Source organism: Vigna unguiculata, chromosome 11, assembly GCF_037176805.1.
Source record: "Vigna unguiculata cultivar grain cowpea cultivar isolate G323 ecotype 2 chromosome 11, ASM3717680v1, whole genome shotgun sequence".
NCBI classification, from domain to species: Eukaryota; Viridiplantae; Streptophyta; class Magnoliopsida; order Fabales; family Fabaceae; genus Vigna; species Vigna unguiculata.
The window spans coordinates 35,866,303-35,883,158 of record NC_140802.1 but is presented as its reverse complement, the minus strand read 5'-3'; the positions used below and the strand labels follow the sequence as shown (position 1 = coordinate 35,883,158).

The window sequence follows — 16,856 nt, the reverse complement described above, 5'->3', positions numbered from 1 at the left end:
ATCTAAAAATTAGATTAAACTTTCCATATTTATCCAGCAGTAGTAGCCCGTGAATTAAGCTGCACGTGTACCACACGTGCACCACTCTTCGCGCAATATTCGGCAGCATCATCGGAAGACAAAACACTCGTATCATATGGCTTCCAAGCTCTTCTTCTCCGGATTCAGTCGTCTACACACTCATACGGCGTCGTTTCAAAGCTAGACGACGACGTCGTCGCGACATTTTGCAATTCTTTCAGAGCACGACGCAACTGTGACTCCATAACTCGCCAGTACCGTTCTCTCCACTTAAACGACTCGTCAGTTCAACACCTCCTTTTGCAATTCATTTCCCCCTCGACGCAAAAGCCGCATTGGGCTTCTTCCACTGGCCGCAACTCGGCCCAACTCAACCTTCCAGCCCACCACTCGCTCCTACGCCATCACCATCAACCTCTTGTTAAGAGCCAACTTACTCATCCACGCACGCGCTCTTCTCCGCTTTCTCACCAAAACAAACACTCACTCACATGCGGTTCCTGCACTTGTCGATTCTTTTCTCAACGTCGTCGTTTCAACCTCTCGCGACCTCGCTGTGAACCTTCTTATCCAAGCCTACGCGAAGGCCAAGCTAACGGACGTCGCCTTCCATGTTTGTCGCTACATGGAGGAGTATGGAGTCTGCGTCACCGTCGTCAGTTTTAACGCCTTGCTTCACGCGGTGCAGAGATCTGAAAAATGTTTTCTCGTATGGGAGGTTTACGAGTTCATGATTCGGAGAAGGATTTACCCTAATTTGACGAGTTTGCGAATCATGGTTGATGCATTGTGCAAGGAAGGTGAATTACAGAAGATTGTTGACATGCTGGATCGAATTATGTCGAGGAGTACTTTTCGTTCTCCTTCTATGATCGTGAATTGTAGGATATTTTTTCCCTTCTAGGCAAATGAGTTTGGGTTATTACTGATATAGGCAGCTTTTTAAAAAATTATAGAAGTAGGCAAAACGTTTTGGGGGTTCACGTTTTCGTTATGAAGAAATCGTGTAGCCCCCATACGTTGTGTGGTTAGAATTTGTCAACAAGTGAAATCGTGTGAGGGGTGGACGATCTTCAAAGGAAATCGTGTGGGGGGTGCACATTTTTAGATGAAATCGTGGGAGGGGATACGTTTTTCATTCAGTAATCGATTACCGTAGGCTATAATCGATTACTACATGTGTTGCTATTTTTTGGGTGTAATGTAATCGATTACAGACGAAGTGTAATCGATTACATGATTAATGCATTTTGTTCAAGTGAATTGTAATCGATTACAATACCATTGTAATCGATTATAGTCCAAATTTAAAAAAAAAAAGATGATTAAATTAGAATTAGATACAGAGGCGAGCATAATAATTTGTTCTGATTTTATAAAGTTTTTTGGTCCATAAAAGAATAAAGTATTTGAACTTGTAGTTGATGAAGGCATAAGAAATATTAATGTTCATAGAAAATTTTCTTAGTTTTGACATTGTAGAAAGAAGAAAAAAACATTGAAAATTAAATTAATTGAAATAAAAAATGTACAAATTATTGGCAAAATGGACATTGTCCCCTATGATGACCCTCAGTGCGACAATAAGAGCATTTTTTTGGCTTATCCGTAACGGGTTGATCCATTTCATTATGGATCCTAGTCGTTGTAGGTCGTCCCGAAGCCTTACGCCTAGTTTGGGGGTCTGGAGTGAAATTAGGACCTGTATATGTTGACCAATAGTCCTCATTTCGCAGGGGGTGGAATTGGACTTGATAAGCCTTATTTATGTTATCAAGGGTGTAAACTGGATTGATACAATTTGAAAGTGGCATATGACCAAAAGAACAAACAGCTATGACGTGATGACAGGATAATCGACTAGCTTGGAAGTGACCACAATCACACCACCAATCGTTTAATCTGACAGTGAATGAGATTGGTTTTGGCCGATAGTGACAGGGGCTCGATATCTCTTGCACCTCGAATTCTGAATTATCTCGATCGTAGCGTTGAACATGACAATATGCAGATTTCTGTTGATTTTGTTGGAGCAAGGTTGTGACATCTTCTGGATATTGATGGCCAGCTCTTAACATAGAGTCTGCCTTTAAGCCGCGTTCAACAAACCAAACATTTATGTTTTGAAATGTAATTTTCAATAGTGCACAAATAGGTAATGAGCGAGCCCCCTTAAGCACAGAGTTCATGCACTCCGCCAAGTTTGTTGTCATGTGCGTGTACCTGTGCCCCCATCATAAGCCTGAGACCACTTATGTAAGGGGATTTTATCAATCCAAGCTATTGCTTGTGGGAATTGGGACCTCATAGCTGAAAGTTTTGCTTGGACGGTAGGTTGTTTGACTTCATAAGCTGTGAAAAAGAAATATAAAATGAAATGAAAAAATATTATGTATAGGAAATATTTTGTGCATTTGGAATTTAAAGTTAGGAAAACGTCGTACCCGAGTTAATGAATTGTTTCTTGAGATCGACATTTTTAAAGCGATTGTTGAAGTTGGAACCCAGATGACGTATGCAGTAGACAGAGTGAAGATTGTCTGATTCCCAGTCAACTTCTTCCGATCGTAGGGATGACAAAATTCCCTTGCCTCTATTAGTAATTAGGCAGAGATTTGGCTTAGGAGTTACATGCTCTCGTAGTAGTTGAAAAAACCAAATCAATGTCTCCTTTGTCTCACCTTCTACTATTGCAAATGCCAAAGGAAATATGTTTCTATTTCCATCCTAAGCAATTGCAGTTAGCAAGGTGGCATGATATTTGCCTGTTAAAAAGGTTCCATCCACTTGAACAACAAGTTTACAATACTTAAAACCTTCAATGCATGGTCCAAATGCCCAGAAGCAACGTTCCATAATGTATGTGGAACTTCCATCCTCAGCATCAATATTAACTGGAGGACCGAAAAGTTGAAAAATTATCCCAGGATTGGTTTGTTGGGCAACTAGTAACAATCTCGGAACATCATTATAAGATTGGTCCCAATCACCATACTCCATTGTAATTGCTTTCTCCTTCACAATCCATGCTCTTCTATATGTGACTGTGTATCCGTAACGACTTTTGATGTCAACGACCAAGCTTTTGATGCGAATGCTTGGATTTGTGCGGACCAAATGAAAAACAATGGAAGCAATTTGGGTGGAATCTAGATTGCAGTGATCTTGTGACATTAATGTAGAGAAACACGTATGTGTACCATCAATGGACTTGATTTCCCAATGATGTCGGATTTTACTATAACTAGCCCTCAAACGCCATTGACATCCATTGTTGTAATGGATGCATTGTGCAACATAAAGATGCGGTTTTGATTCTACCACATTGAAGCTGTATCCATTAGTGATGTGATAATGTTTGATGGCAGACACCGTTGCCTCTTTAGAATCGAATTGCATGCGTTCTTGTAGTTCAACTTCCCCATAGGGATTGTAATCCATAGGAGGAATCGGGACAATTTCTTGATCGTCTGCATTGTCTTCATAAAAATCATCGGAAGTAAACTCTTCGACAATGTCTGGAATGATAGGTTCGTCATCGATTGGATTAGATGAAGAAGATCCTTTATAATTCCACGAACTCATTATGAAGAGGTTGGTATGGAAGTGTAGACCCGAATATTTCAAATCGAAAAATAGATCAGGATATTTCAGATGTGAAGCTTGGTATGCAGAGAAGTTTTGATAGAAGAAACAATTGTAGTGTGGTAGAATATATAAGCGTTTTAGTCAGTAGAATCAGATGGAGTGGGTTGGAGTGCAAAAGGAGTGGGTTGGGGGTGCGAAAAGGAAAAAAATTTTTTATTTTAGAAAACGTGCACCCCCCACACATTTTCATAGAGAAAAGGTGCCCCCCCAAACGTTTTTTATTCAGAAAACGTGCCCCCCACACGTTTTCTATTCAGAAAACGTACCCCTTATACGTTTTCTATTCAGAAAATGTGTACCCCCATGACGTTTTCTTCTTACACTTTTTTGATTCTCCGATTCGGCGTGATTCCTGGACTGCTGCACCTGCCATGATACTATTACAACTTCACGCTTCTGCACTCACAATAAATCACGCTTCTGCACATTACTATTGAAAATAATGCATCTTTTTTGTTGTGCATGATACTATTCACAATAATGGTTTGATTGGAAATGTTTCTGCCACCTGCAAATTTGAAAAATAGTATGAGATTCTCTGAAAAAGTTATTATTATTGAAGAGAAGGTTTGTGTGGTGAATAGAAGAATCCATGTGGTGGTGTGCATGGAGGTGTAGGAAAATAGGCTCCTATTTTTTAGACAGGTGCTTTGGTACGTGAGAGAGAGAAAAATTAAAAGTAAGACATGTGAGTGAATAGTGTGGTGAGGTAGTTTAAATACCCATATCAGGTGCAACATTCACATCACTAAATACTTCATTGCCTTCCCATTGTAGTTGGATTTGCAGCGTATCAAAATTAATTTGTCCTCCGTCAATCTAACAGGTTCGGTCAATTTTATGATAATTTGTTTTTTGTTTGTTTTGTTAGTGATTAACTTGAGATGATATTCTGTTAATATTTTCATATACTTTTTCATAGTTTATTATGGCTCAGAACAACAACCTGCCAGCAAACTTGTCCGTGTTGCGTCATCAAGACGATCACATCACCAACCAGATTTGGGAAGGAAACGAGAGGGTCCTCCGGCCACGACGCCATTCTATCTGGATACTAAAACATACAAATCTTATTGACCCTAGGGTCAGAATGTTAATTGATGTAGCTGGTTTTGGTCACGTTCTAAAAGTGAGTAATATTAAGATTAACCACCTAATGGTAACAACATTATGTGAAAGGTGGAGGATTGAAACTCACACCTTCCACATGCCACTCGGAGAAACAACTGTTACCCTGGAAGATGTTTCACTGCAACTGGGGATGCTAATTGATGGTGAACCCGTCACCGATGGAAGTTCTGGAAACCTGCTACAATTGTGTCAAAATTTATTGGGAGATATTCCTCCCGAAAATATGATTACAGGGAACCGAATAAAGCTATCATGGCTAAATAGCAAATTTCGAGAATTACCGGATGATTGGCTACCGTTGGACAGTATGCACGAGCACACATCCTCATTTTGATTGGCAGCATGTTGATGCCGGATACATCAGCCAGTCTCGTGCATTTTATGTTCTTTCCATTGTTAACAGATTTGGAGCATATTTCAAATTTTAGTTGGGGTTCCGCAGTATTGGAATGCCTCTATCGTGCACTGGATCACAACACAAAATTCCATCAAGACAACATTGGTGGATGCATGTTATTGCTCTAGTGTTGGGCGTGGGAGAGATTTACATGCATCTCTCCAGAAATACAACTAGTCACGGAGGACGAGATTGTGGCTGGGCTTGCATTCCCCTTAAGTGTGAGGTGATGTAGGCAAACACGTTCTGTGTTCCATGACCAAACTACTGTGGTGGGCTTCCAAAAAAAATTTGATCAAATTCAACCAAAGCAGGTTCATTATCACCAATGCTCTACTATTTTGTTTCTTGAAATTCCCTTCGTTTTTTTTAAAAAATTATTAACACTAATTTTTGCAGTTTTTATGGACACCATATCGACAACCACATGTTAGTCGCATGATAATAATAAATGTTTCTCCAATTAGTCGGACATTGGTTCCTCTTATATGTTTTGCGATGGTTGAATTTCGCCAAGTTGACCAGGTAGTCAGACAGTTTGGTTGGCGACAAAACATCCATCCAACCTGATGAACTTGGATGAGGTTCACCGAATTGATCTCCGAGGAAGGGGGGAAATTAATTGGAGGTAATATCACCATCGCTTTATCATGTTATGGAATAATCGCCATAATTCCATTGTTCAGGGCGAACCTTTCACCAAAAGTGGCCATCTGCGTGATAACTCGCCCTACATGCAATGGTACATAAATCATACCATCCGGTATATCACGTCTATTGCGCAATCATCCGATGATGAAGTGAGAATCATTTTTTCATTCACTGCATGTTAATTAAAGTTTCGATTATAATTGATTATAAATAATAAAATTTAATTTGTTATTTTATTTTAGTATGACATGCCGGAGCAATATCAGAATCTGCCTTCACGTTAGCAGTTTCGTCCGGATACACCCTTTTCCGGCCTCCTTCAGTCACAAAATGTAACTGCTGGTTTTGGGAATTGGGATCACAGAATGCATCCTCCATCGTCATCTCAACACGTCCCGACTTCATATGGTTTTTTTCCAGCGCCTTCAAACTTTGGATCAGGTCCAGCGCAATATTATGGTGGTTCATCTGGCCCACATATTTCCAGCTATGAGGGTGTTCCATCACAAATGTTTGGGACATCATCACTAACTCCATCATCTGCATACCGAGGCGCCTCATCTTCACAACCATACTACAGACCTGGAATTCCATTTAATGTTTCAGAAGGAGGTTCTGAATCTGTGGAAGTGGAAGATACTGATGACGAAAGTGAGTCACCCGCTCCTCTCCCACAACCTGAGAGATGACCTCGACGATCGACACGAATGCCACCATGCGACACAGGCAGCCACCGTTGAATAATGTTGTTGTGAAATAAAGTTATCACATTATGGGAGAATATTGTACTATGTATGTGTACTATTTCAATATGACAATTGCATATGTACGTAATGAATTCAACCTTTATCATTTTATCTTTCTTAATTCACTCAATAATTGTGCAACTACTATGCTTATAAAAACCACATCCCCACACTACATCAAATGCAAACTTTCAACTTTCCAACACATCAATTGCTTGACATCTCCTTCCTCTTTTTCTTTCTTAATTGAAAACCGAAAGATGGAACAATTTTCCCCTGAAATGTTTGGCATCACAGAGTCGCAGGATTTCACCAATTCTTACATAGCTGCCTTATACACAAACGGTGAAATGAAACTCTGTGAGGATGGGGTGAAGTTCATATGTCAGACTCCGGAGATTGTTTGCATTCCATACAACTGCACATATAACATGCTGAGAGTTTCTGCAGCCATTCCAAGCCGGGCACACACAACCATTAACAACCTATACTTCAGACGACCCACAATAACTTTTGAAGAAAATATTGTCTATGACGCATTTGAAATAAAGACAGATGAACATGTTTTTCAAATGTTGGAATGTAAGTCTTCTTTCCCTTTCAACACCATGATTGAATTGTACGTGACCTTCACACGATCACCTGAAGAAATCCTTTCTCTTTTAACTACAAACACCCCATCATCATCATCCTCAAACTCTCTCCCAACTTCACCAACTATTCTTTATTATGGTGGACCTTTAAGGGGTGCTGGTATCATAGAGAGTCGATCTGGTTTTGGTCTTGAGTTTCGTTTCGATGCCACGAAAACCTTCTCCATCAGACATGATTGCACCTACAATGAATTATTACAAATCGTAACTCAATTAGTCGAGTGTGGTGACCGTAGAGTTGTCAAACAAATTGACTATCGTCGCCCTTCAACAATACGCAACAGGCGACTATTTCATGACACCGCGGAAATCAAATGTGACTTTGATGTTTCACAAATGATCAGTCATTGGAAACACGTACAAAGTCTAGACCAATTTGTCAAAAAACCGCGCATCTCTTCCTATATCGAGCTTTTCATCCAAACTAGAGACATCAGACCACCAACACCTTCCGAAGAATACCAAGATATCAATTCTGGATGGTTTGTGGATCACCGGGGAAGAAGAAGATACAGATGGTTGCCGTAAATCGTTTTTTTATTTTTTTTTCTTTCCATTTGAAGTTATGTGCAACTTATTTATCATTTTATTTTTCTTTAATTAATGGAATATGTTAAACTTTTTTACTAATGGAGTACAAATGTTAAAAAAAAATGTTATGCTGTAATCCATCACCACAATTAATTTTCAGCAACAATGCGTGCGGTAATCGATTACCATGAAAGTGTAATCGATTACCATGACCAAAATTTGGACAACTGAAACGAGCGTAATCGATTACACAAGCCCAAATTTGTACAATGTAATCGATTACCGAAGCCTGTAATTGATTACTGAAGTAACACGACAACCTGGAACATAAATAATACCTTCGTAATTGATTACAACACACCTTTAATTGATTAACAGGAGAATTTGCAAAATTATTTCTAGATTGGTAATCGATTACATAAACTCTGTAATCGATTACAACTCTAACACGAGCTACTGGAACTTAATTTTTTCCTTCGTAATCGATTACCGAAACCCTGTAATCGATTACACCACTATCAGGAGCCCTTGGAATGTTATTTTTAACGTCGTAATCGATTACACAAACCCTGTAATCGATTACGACTCGTCTTCCACTATAAAAACAACATTTTCTCTCTCCGCTGCTGCATCCAAAAAACCCCACCCGCGCCCCCTTTCTTTCCTCCGTGATTTCATCATTGTGCCTTCATTTCTTAACCAAATCACCTCCCGTTTGTTGCAATCTTTCTCATTTTCAATTCTCTACAAAACCCACCGATTAAAATCTTCAAAAACACTCTAAAATGGCAGAATCGTCAAGGAAACGCAAGACTCAAGTCGGTGCTCGCCGCCGCCGTGGTCCCGCCGTCAACGAACCCGAAGAAATAATTGCACCTTCACAACCACAGAGACTGTTCTCTTCCGTAACACAATATGAGAGGTATACTTCAAAATTTTCTGCCAGAGATATTCTTGAACCCAAATATCCTGATGATTTTATTGCTGAGCAAAACTTTGAGTGCTATGATATACTCCACAACTTGGGATTATTACCTTTTTTGACTAATCGTCAATGTTATTATCCGGAATTAGTTAGAGTATTTTATTCCAACTTACAAATTACTGAGGAAGGGGTTATTCTAAGTGAAGTTAAGCATGTGAAAATTAGGATGGATATAGATATGTTTTATCGTATAACTCAATTGGGCACTCAAGGGGTCTGTTTTTAGGGAAACATGGTTGAGGAATGGAGAGATGATTATTCAAGTCACAATGCAAAAATGACGATTTGTCGTGACAATGTAAATATTGGAGGAAGAATACTGACAGGGCAAATGAAAGTGGAAACACATATCCTGCACTACATCTTATGTCGATGCCTGGTGCCCCGATCAACTAACCTTGCCCAAGCTACTGAAGAAGACATTATCTTAATGTGGGCAATGCTGACCAGAAGGCAGCTTAACTGGGGTCATATGATTAGATATCGCATGAAAAAGGCATTAAGAGACCATGCCCCTTTACCATATGCTAATCATATTACTGACATTTTGATTAAGTTTAATGTTCCTCTAGAAGATGAACCATTTGAGGAGATTAATTGGAGAACAGGTCCAATTGGTGCTGAAGTGATTCATTCATTTGGTTTTGTAAAAAACCAAAATGGTGAATGGATTCATAAACGTGATATGCAGGATGCACCTATTCATGATGACCGCACACCATCTCCACTGCCTCAACCTACCCAAGATGCATCTGCTGCTATGCTTAATGATATTATCCACGAAATCCGCGATCTCTGGACTTTTGTTGGTTCAAGATTTGACAGTATAGATGCTCGGGTTGGTCAACTTGAGGAAGACATGACTTATGTGCGGCGCCAATTTCCTCCATCTTAGATGCATTTTCATGTTTATTTTCATTCAAAAACTTTGTATTTCTTTAATGCACTTTGACATTGATATTATTATCTTAGTACTTTAATTGATTGTAATATTTTTTTTTTCACTAATATCATTGTTTTTAGTTTCATATTCAACTATATTATACATCATTGCTTTCCTATCCACTGAAATATTTGTTAACGTTTTTGTTTTTCAAAAAATTACGCCTGTAATCGATTACAGTTCGTGCGTAATCGATTACACAATACCCAGAAAACTGCAACACATTCAGTAATCGATTACACACTACGGTAATCGATTACGGCTTTAAAGACGTTATCTCCCTGCACGATTACAACATGCAATAATTGATTACAATATACGGTAATCGATTACGGCACCAAAAACGTTCACCTCCCACACGATTTTGCCCTCTGACCCAGTTGGCCACAAAAACGTACGGGAGTTACACGATTTCTTCATACGAAAACGTGCACCCCCAGAACGGTATTGCCTACTTCTGTAATTTTTTAAAAAGCTGCCTATATCCATAATAAAGCAAAGTCATTTGCCTGGAATGGAAAAAAACCGAATTGTAGTTTGATGTTGAGGATTTTGGAGAGGGGACGCGTGGCGGAATCGGAGAGTGATGTCGTGGTTTTGGTGAAGAGGCTGTTGCAGAAGAATTTGCTTCACGAGAACGTTGTGTGGTCTCTGGTTCTGCATGCGAAGGTTGCGTTTGGGGATTTGGATTCCGTGTGGGGATTGTATGGGGAGATGGTGAGAAGAGGATTTGAGCCGAACGCATTTGTTTACACGTCGTTTGTTGGAGCTTTTGCAGAGATGGGAGAGTTGGGGAGGCTATTAGTTTGGTGCGTGAAATGGAGGGGAAGGAGCTGAGGCCATACGGTGAGACGTTTGAGCATGTTGTTGCGGCGGATTCGGAGGAGTGTGTGAGGGTTTTTGATGAGATGGTGAGGGTTGGGTTTGTGCCTGGTTGTGTGGTGTTTAATAAGGTGGTGGAGAGGCTATGTGAAAAGGGTGAAGTGGAGAAAGCGAATGGAATGTTGAGTGTGTTGATGGATAAAGGGTTTTCACCGGATGATGTTACTTATTCTCTTTTGATGCAGGGTTATGCTAGAAAGGAGGAGGTTCAGGAGGTTTTGAAGTTGTATTATGAAATGGAGTACAAACGTGTGAATCCTGGATTGTCAGTTTTTGTGACGGTTGTTCGGTGTTTGTGTCGATGTGGAAAGGTTGAAGAGGCTGAGAGATATTTGAGAGTGATGAGAGAGCGGTTGGTGGCTCTGGATGCTAGTGTGTATGAGGAGTTGATTGATGGCTACATCAAGAAGGGGATACTGCTAGGGCCCTTTACCTTCGGGAGGAAGTGGCTTCTTTGGAGTTGTAAGTGACAATTTTGTTGTGCTAAAAAAGGTGAAAAGACGGTAGTGATAGTTTTTTCGCAAGTGATAGTATTTTGTATTGATATATTTTGTATTGTTGTGCTAAAAAGAGGTGACGTAAATATATCAATACAAAATACCTTTATTGCTTCTGTGAATTTTAAATACAAGTCAGAACCATTAAACAATAGCAGGTTTGCAAAGTCAGAATCACTATTATCTGCGGCCATAAGATCATAAAGACCCTCACAATCTCTAAAACTTCCATAAGAGACTGATAAATTTGATTCATGTCTTCACGAAATGTAGCATTCAAAATGAAAGAAATCCACCAAGAAAATTGTCCCACACAAAACAAGCATAAACAACAAAAGGAGCCAATTGTTTTTGAGTTTTTGTTTTTCTATTGTTGTCATTTATCAATATATTTCCTTAACTGTTAGTTTTTCTCATTTTCTTAACTGGATGTATGTGAATCTGATTTCTTATATTGGAGTATATAATTCAATCGAAAACCATGACCTAATTTTACTGGCCATGCGGAAAGAGGACACAACAAAGGTTGACTTTGTATCAAGGAGTCTGTTCTATTTACATGGAATTCTCTGAAGATGCCTAAGAGACTTTCACAAGACCCTTGGATCTGCTGCAGGTAATATTCGGAGGATGTCTTCTGTGATTGAAATAGTTAAAAGCATGTAAACAGGCTCAGAGTACTTAACTATCTTTTTGATATTTAACTACCAACTTTGTTGATAACTAATGAGAAAATTGTCACTGAAGTTAAAGTGTTTGGAATCTGTAAGTATGCTTTCATTAACCTTAAAAATAGTTTAATATTTATTCTAATATTATTTTTTTAATGTTTAAGGTATTTGCATTACCCCTGTATTGAAAAGAAGAAAGCTTATATTTATGGATTTCTTGATCCTGTTGTCATCCAGAGGGTAGGAAATAAAGAGTGAAGTGCAACCCTATTTAATAGAAGACATTAAAGTGCAGTAAGCTTCCTTTTATATTAAGTTTATGTCCGATGTTTAGTCTTTTTTATAGAGTTTACGTAGAATTCTTAAGTTGTAAAATTCTAATTTTTTTTCATGTACAATTTGGTAGAGTTTTTTTGGATAATGATTGTTGGATAACAACATTTATTTATTAATCAAATTGTTTGTATAGGAATTGTATATCGTAGATTTTTACTTTTATATTACTCATTATGATTATTCTTTATTTGATCTGATCACTTAGACTCTATCAAAATTTATTTGTTTGATCGGCTTTCTTGTCTAATTTTATTTATTACATTACATGTACTCTTTAAATCCGGTTATTTTTTTTCTTGCTGTAATGTGTGACGACTTACTTCCTTTGTTACTTTTTTTCTATCACATGCTTGATAGGAAGACTTGTTCTTGAAGATTTTGTTCCCTCTTTAACATCTTCACAATTAGGATTGGGTAACCTTCCTCTGTTCTTGGTAAATCTCTTATTCTGTGTACAATTGGTACTAAAAAAAATCTTATTCGGTTCTATGTCTGAGATGTGTAGTTCAGGGAATATTATCAGAAATGCTGAATAATGGTTTCATACTTTTGTAGAGATATAAAAGAAAGAAATCTTTTTACAAAGATAAAAAGAAAGCAATGCAAGCCTCCATATTTATTCAGAAAAGAAAAGTTGTATAACAAGAAATCCAAATACAATGTCTGATCATTCCTTAACTTCATATGAACATCATGATCCAACTAAAGAAGCATCAAGGACCACCATTCAAGAAGGTGTCAACCTTCTTATTTACAGCACTAGACAAGAACTTCATGCAAATTGGTGGAGTGGCTCCAGCAAGAGACATTATAGCAGCAGGAACACTCCACAAAGAATCACCACATATAAGTCCAGATGCTAAAGCAGGACCAAAATCATTTGCGTTTGATTTGTTCTTTTTCTCCCACAAAAATAGAATCAAGCTCCCAATGCACATGTCAATAGCAAAGTACCCACCAAGATAGAATGGGATGGCCAAAGCCATGGCGTTAGGAACAAACCTATATATCCTATACTTGGTCTCATAATGCATCAACAAATCACGCACTATGTTAATAAACACAGCCAAGAAAAAGAATATGATAGCTAGTTGAAGACAATGTTTGGGGAGAGAAGAGAAACCTTTAGCTCCAAGAAGGGCCATTCCACGGTAAACTTCTCCATAGGGTGCAGGGTAAGAGCCTTGAGGGTCACCAAGTGTGTAGGCCTTGTGGAAGAACCAAAACATCAAAGGGGACACAAGACACCCTGTGGCAGTACCTAAAACTTGGCTCACAAACATGGACCTAGGAGATGCAAGGGTGAGGTACCCGGTTTTGAAGTCTTGCATCAAATCAGAAGCTGTGGAAACAATGCTCATCATGACACCACATGATGCAAGGCCTGCAATGATGCCTCCATTCTCAAGGCCAACCCATGAACTGAATATAATTATGGCAACTTTGCCATAGTTTGATGCCAAAGACCAATCAGTGAGACCACATCCATAGGCATTGCAGAAGGCCAGAATAGGAGCAATGAGGTAAGTGATTAGTACATGATACCATTTCAGTTGAGGAAAGATGTGTGACACTGTTATGATGGAAATAACTGCAAGAACAATGTAGCCACTGAAAGCAGCCCAAGAGGGAATCTGATCTTTCAAGAAATACTCTGTGCGACGTTGAGTATCTAAGTCTGCACTCGGGGTTTTATCAACATTGTCTGGGTTTTGATGGCGTGACTTTTTTTTCTCAAGGTGTTCCGTGATGAGACTATAGGCAACTCTTATCAGCATGATGACACAATGGTAAAGACCGTCCCCAAGCATCATAGCAATTGCAGTGAATACCTGTTCATGGATTTTTCTCATAATTAGCACTACACAATTTGAATATTGTAAACAAATTTTAACAAATGACATGTTAAAAACTATGAACAATGAAGCTTGCTAAGTGGATATATGTGTACCCTATATCCTTGGATGCTGCTTAGACTGCTAGCAGGTATATGTGCACTATACCAGATTCCTTTCTTTTTCTCAATCCAAGGCCATAGGATTCCCCATGAGATTACAGCTCCAAGAAGCAGAGATACATTTATCAAGTAAGGGCAAATCATTCCAACTCCAACATAGGTAGATGAGAAATCAAAGTAGAACCTGTAAATTTTGTATTCAGATTATTCATTTCATTACTTAAATACTATACAGTCAAAGGGAGAAAAGAGCGTTGGGAAATATGCACAGTAAGAGTTATTATAGTGTCACTATAAAGACTTTTATCCTATCACTTTTAAAATAATTTGTGTAGAATTAAAAGTCTTACCACATCAGGATTATAGTCTAATTAAAGACATAAGTTTCTAGATGGAAATTCAGTAATCTGATTTTTGTTGATTTCTAGTCATATGCCAATCAATCTTAAGCTGTAAGACATATATAAATACCTTTTGCTGTAGGCTTGGAGACCAAACGTGGGAAAAGTGTTAAACCCACAACCATCTCCTGCTGTGAAAAACCACTGGAAAAAACCAAAAGCAAAGCTGCCACAAAAACTTTTGAAGAGCAAAGCAACCTGTTTCCTGTTTACACAAATGTGGTGAAGTTAAGTATGGCACAAAGTTAAAAAAAAAAATGTGGTGTACTATCTGTTTATGTTGTATACATATGAATTGCAAAACAATACTTACTTTGCTAGTTTTGCTCCTTTTGGTGTGTGTAAGCTATTGACAAGAAGAGCTGTGGCAGTTCCACTAGGATATGTTAGTTTGTACTTCAATATCATCATCTGTGTAATGTCAATTGAAATGTTAGGTTCAATAAACTGCAATTGAAAAACTTTGCTATAGTTGTGTTTCAACATACCTTTCTCAAAGGCACTATAGAGAAGAGTCCAACAAAACTAACAACAAAAAGAAAACCAAACATCCAACCCAGAGAGAGGCTCTTTGTATTGATTGGTGTGTTCCCCCCATCAACTTGAGCTGCAATGTATGGACTCATACCAAGTAGATAACTTCCCATGCCACCTTTTCACAACACACATTAAATATAATACAAGTTGGTCACATAAACTGGTTTTCATGTTCTTTTTTTTAACTAACAACATGCAATTCCAGAATATGAGGAAAAGGGTGGTGAATGAAAATAAGAATTAAAAACTTACTGCTGAATGCAATTCCAGAAGATGCAACAACGAAGGTTTGAATGACAGTATTCTCCTGACGAGTGAAAGGTTCTCTGAGCAAGCCACAGCTGTTGAGGAGGGTAGTGTAGGACTTGATCACTGCAAATCCCAACAACCCTGCAGCTACATTGAGGGATGGAATGATCCCTGTGGTGAAGTTGAGTTTGCACACAATGAAGTTGAAAACAAGACTGAGAACAAAGCTCGTGACCACTGATCTCACAGTGATTTGTTTTGTCCATGGTGGCACCCTTGTCGTCCTGAATGCTTCTTCACCCTTCACGTTACCCTCTTCTTCCATGTCTAGGGACCTCACCAAAACACAATGGGAAATCTACAGAATCAAGCATTTTCTATTTACTACAAGTTTTGATAAGGGAATCAAGGGGTTACCATATGTGATTGATTAACCTCTTGTTTTGAGAAGTTTTCATTACAGAGATTACTTTTAAGTCATGGACAAAATATTCCACAGTTGTATTTTTGTTTAGGGAGGAACTGCTACAGTTGAATATCCAACACTAACCTTTTACTCTTTTAAGGAATATAATTGTTTCATTCTAAATTTAATTCATATCTTTATTTTAGAATATTATTAAACCTATGTACTTAAATATAAATTATAGATCTTAAATATAATAGAATAGAATTCATCAAAAAGAAAACTAAGATTTTATGATTCAATAAATAAAAATTAAATTAAAGATATACTGACGTTGGACCGTTCTAATTTAATAGACAGTTTCACATTTAAACTTAAATAATTAATTGTATTAACTATTTGAAATTAAATATTTATCAGTTACAATTCTTTCCCATTCAATAAAGATTACGTCTAAAAAAACACATTTAATTAATATTTGAATTTTTAGACGAACGAATATCAATTCTCTTACAGAAAAAGAAATAAGACAACAATTTTATAGTCATTCATATAAATAAAAACGAACTTTCAATGCAAGGGTTGGAAGGAGATAAACAAACTCACACACATGTTCCATTTCATTATCATCTAAGCGCAAGTATATAAAATAATTAAGAAAGTATTAAAATTTAACTATTAGTGTTCAAAAGTATTTAATATAATAATGTAATATTTATACAAATAGTACAAGTTTATCATTGCAAGCTGAATGAAAGTTCCTTAAAAGAATTTAAGTTGCTTATACCTTTTCAATAAATAAGAATTTTTTTTATCTTAAATACTGTTATATACAAAATATATAAAAGAACGAGTTGTTTGAAATTATTTATAATCTTACAAATTTATTAATATGATAATGTAAGAGATTTTCTAATAGGATCCGTTAATCAATGCTTTAATTAAATTTTACAAAAGTTTATACTTAGTGATATTAGATGAAATTTGATTAATGTAATTTATTTTATTTAAAATAATCTGATTAATATTTTATTTAATGTTCACTAATAAAAATTAAAAATTAAAAAATAATTAAATAATTATATTTTAATATTACTAAAATTTAAAATATAATTAAATATACAAAGTTTTAATTAACAGAAAAATCAACAATAGAAATTAATGTTAAACATTTAAAAAATTTACAAAAAAATAATAAATAAAATTAAAGTATT

General features: G+C 37.2%; 1 protein-coding gene and 1 pseudogene across 1 annotated transcript; one reads left to right on the top strand and one right to left on the bottom strand.

The window, feature by feature from the left end:
- The first annotated feature begins 136 nt into the window (after positions 1-136).
- Positions 137-11,896, top strand: LOC146881859 (pentatricopeptide repeat-containing protein At3g61360-like; annotated as a pseudogene).
- Positions 11,897-12,667: 771 nt separating this feature from the next.
- Positions 12,668-15,622, bottom strand: LOC114169154 (putative metal-nicotianamine transporter YSL7). The gene is made up of 6 exons (XM_028054192.2): positions 15,240-15,622; positions 14,939-15,102; positions 14,764-14,861; positions 14,521-14,655; positions 14,044-14,233; positions 12,668-13,924 (listed from the first exon to the last, which is right to left on the bottom strand). Exons 1-6 carry the CDS (start codon positions 15,559-15,561, stop codon positions 12,806-12,808), a joined length of 2,028 nt encoding a protein of 675 aa, XP_027909993.2. The 5' UTR covers positions 15,562-15,622; the 3' UTR covers positions 12,668-12,805.
- Positions 15,623-16,856: the final 1,234 nt, after the last annotated feature.